This window comes from Plasmopara halstedii (assembly GCF_900000015.1).
Source record: "Plasmopara halstedii genome assembly, contig: Scaffold_555, whole genome shotgun sequence".
NCBI lineage: Eukaryota > Oomycota > Peronosporomycetes > Peronosporales > Peronosporaceae > Plasmopara > Plasmopara halstedii.
Genome location: NW_020187475.1, coordinates 1,428,953 through 1,432,407, shown reverse-complemented (window position 1 = coordinate 1,432,407; position 3,455 = coordinate 1,428,953). Strand labels below are relative to the sequence as shown.

Genomic DNA, 3,455 nt, shown 5'->3' with positions numbered 1-3,455 from the left:
AATGCGATGGCTGAAAGCCAAGACCTGCAGAAAGAATATGCAGATGAAAAAGGAAGAGACAAAGTAGAAAGCTTTAGGATCGGGGACCTGGCTTTATTAATTCTAAAAACCTGCCTACACATGCAGCCTCTGCTATCTTCAGGACGAAGCTCAGTCCGCGGTTTATCGGACCTTTTGAGGTCGTGGTCAAGCGGGAACTTACGCATACGTTAAACCATCTGAAACGGATGCGCACCCGCCCGGTAATTTTATGTAGACTTGCTCAAGCCGTTTCGAGATCCGGCGCAAGTGAACGCGAAATGTTGGCGCCGCGGTGGCGCCACAGGCGCTCGACCACCCAGAAGATGGACCAGCAACTGGTTTTGAGCACAAAGTGCAACGATATCCATCTCTAACGGCGCCAAGCGCTCCAGTTTCGCATGAAGCGACGCATTCGTCTGCTCACCGACAAGGAGCCGCTCCGACAGAGCGCGATAGCCCTCAATGTGAGGCAGCCGGTGCACAACGTGCTCCAAGCTCTCTAGGTCTTCCGCGCAGCGGTATGCGACCCCAGCACGATGCTCAGCAGATTCCCGATCACGAAGGGCCTCACCCTCAAGATCTCGAAGAGACTTGCGAGACGCCAGACGGCGATCGACCCAGTCGTCATCGTCCGTCGCCGACTCTTCTCGACGAAAATGGTGATGTCCACTAACACGGAGGCCGTCTTGTGGTCGACGTCGTCGCCAGAGTTAAGCCAGTGACTTGTGAAGTGGCGGGGATACCCCGACTTCGAGAACTCGTTGAAGTTTGACAAAGGCAAGACTGTCCAGACGTCGTGGATGCTAATGATTAGAGGGATCATGATTTTCGCATCGTCGTGCGCCCGCGCTTCTCGGTAATAGCCAGGGAAGCCGGGGGGTCATAAGCCGAGCTCAAGCTATGGCTCTGAGCTGCTGCGATCGCAGACCCACCCGTGTGAGAGACCATAGAGCTCGCAGGAGCGTGATGGATCAACCCATACGTCGCCGGGCGACAATCCGAAGGAATTCGGCGACGCGCCTTGAATTTGGCAAACTCAAACCGAAGATGGCTTTCCACGCGCGCGTCCACCTCCTTGTGGGTCAAACGTAAGTTGTACAGCGAGGAAAGTTTCCGGTGCCGCTTCGACCATCGCTTAAAGAGCTCTTTGTCATCTGCAGCGGTTTTGCCAGGGGCGAGCACCACAGAAATAGTCCGCATCGCGGGTACAGAAGCGCCGCCTCGTTGTGCACGAAGTCGAGTGCGGTACGTATACAACGAGATTTCTTGAGGAGCCAAGAAGCGTGCTCGGAGAGCTTTTCGTTCGTCAAGCTCAGCTTGTGTAGTGACCGGGGACCCGACCACGTAGACGCCCAACGATCGGTTGATCGCGTCCTTCGCTTCTGTAGCGGGGTCCGCCGAGCGGAAACTGTATTCCTTCCGGAGGGTCTAGGACCGAACGTGGAAACGAGCGCATGAGAGCCGCCCTGTGGGCAGCCTCCAACTGCTGCTCCTGGGCCTCGTCGGGGCGATTGGTAAGAATACCACTTCCGTTCGGAATTGGACACGGCGTCCACAAGATTCGAGCAGGGCTCACGTTGCGCCGCTGGGGCACCTTGCCGTTTTCTTCTTCCCATCCTGGGAAAGGAGCATCTGACTCGTCGTTGACTTCCTCCAAATCCTAAACAAGATAGTTCATCGCCCGTGGCAGGCCGGTCGGAAGTAGACATCGCGTCTGTGTTTTTGGTTGCGTGGACCTGTCGCTGACAATGCGCCACGTGGTACTCGGCCACCGTGAGCTTGAGATGCGCTTCCTTTGAAGCCGCGGACGTGCTGTCCGATGTTGCACTGCGTACAGGAGACGAAGAAGGGCTCTGCCCGCGGGCGTTCTCGGAGCCGGCGAGGCTGGTGTCTTCGTGTCTTCGACTCAGGGCTCATTGAGCAGAGAATTCGTGAAGAAGGTCCTGGTGTTGTTGATGTGGTGTGTTAGGCACGCGAGCCTCGTTCGAGGCGACAGTTGAATGTGAATTGTGGGTGTTCACAATCTTGATGGGGGTGAGTGTAACGGGGCACGTGCCCTTGTATGAAGAATGTGGGTCACACAAGTGGCCACAAAATGGTGTGATATACACAATAAGGTATGACCACAAAATGGTGTGGCTACACTCAAACAAGAAGTTAATACGTGGCTCAACTGCCAGCAGTTATACATTTCATGAGGTTTTACTTTACAGCTAGGAGAACCTATATAGGCGGCTTTGCCGCAAATTAAACCGAAAAATACAGTTTACATTTTAAACGGAAGAGCTAATTAGTCTTGGGTTAAGATTATATTTACTTTAGAGTATGTGGATTGCGATCCGCTACACTCGTACTGGTTCTAAGTATAGAACGAAGGTCACCGACCTTAACCAAGCTTCCTCTAAGCAAAGAGCTACGGCAGCCCCCGCTCCACATACAGAGCAAGTATCATGGCGCTGCTTTCAGATAAAAACGCCCTCTTTCTTTTCAACATGGCTAAAGTGGCACGCTCGTAGTTCATTTGCCCCAATCAACCTTCTTGGCACATAGGTGGAAATTCGTATCTAATGCGGCACCCAATACAACCTTGAAGAAGGTAAGGCGCACGTAAGACGTTTCGAAGCGAGCCGCGCCAAGATGGGGAACCTCCATGAAGTTAGTCACTGTGACTTTATCCGGAAGAGAGTATGCCAGCATCGTGGCGGTATGCATGCACGTAGACAGTAGTATCATAAGTACTCCGTTACAGAGCCGGTCAACCAAATTATCCAAAAAAAATCTTGCTCCAAAGATAAATGTGACAGTATTGCCGGAGCGTCACTGATGCTCTGACCTCAAATAGAGTCCATCACAAATTACTTCTGTACATACTGTAGTCGAAAGAATGTCATTGTCTCTCGTGGGCAAGTGACAGCATCCATCAGCAAAGCCGGCAAAAGAAAACAAGGTGTAAGTATACCATACTGCCCTTAAGCGCTTTTACGAGGTGAGCATGAATAATTTTGTACTTGTTCTTCTTATTTATGACGCAGAAGCTTATGTCAGTGGGAAAATTCAATTTCTTGTCATGAATCTGCTTCGGACCTCGCACGCAAGAAACCGTCCATATGGGCATATGAAGCAATATTTGGCTTCGATCAGGTCACTTTCATGAAGCCTTTTTTTACCCAGATACCAGACCCGTAACTAGTCTGTACTCAACACCTGAACAATGGATGAAACAATCCACACTACTGCCAAAACAACTGCTTTACTCCTCGCACTCAGTGCTCTTCGGGGATCTCCATGATGGACTCATTCATGACGAATATTGAGAGCGGCTAATCCGCTTACTACGAGAACCGGCTTCGTGGATCTCATCGTTCTGAAAATATGTGCGTACAACACATGAGGATATAGTCCTTGATCCATCATTGTTGACAGCAGGGGCTGGA

General features: G+C 51.4%; 1 protein-coding gene across 1 annotated transcript; it reads right to left on the bottom strand.

Moving 5' to 3' along the window:
- Positions 1-2,876: 2,876 nt before the first annotated feature.
- PHALS_11807 (uncharacterized protein) lies at positions 2,877-3,136 on the bottom strand (the record flags this gene model as incomplete). Its single annotated transcript, XM_024727233.1, has 2 exons — positions 2,877-2,915; positions 2,981-3,136. 2 exons carry the CDS (start codon positions 3,134-3,136, stop codon positions 2,877-2,879), a joined length of 195 nt encoding a protein of 64 aa, XP_024577831.1.
- Between the last annotated feature and the right edge of the window lie 319 nt (positions 3,137-3,455).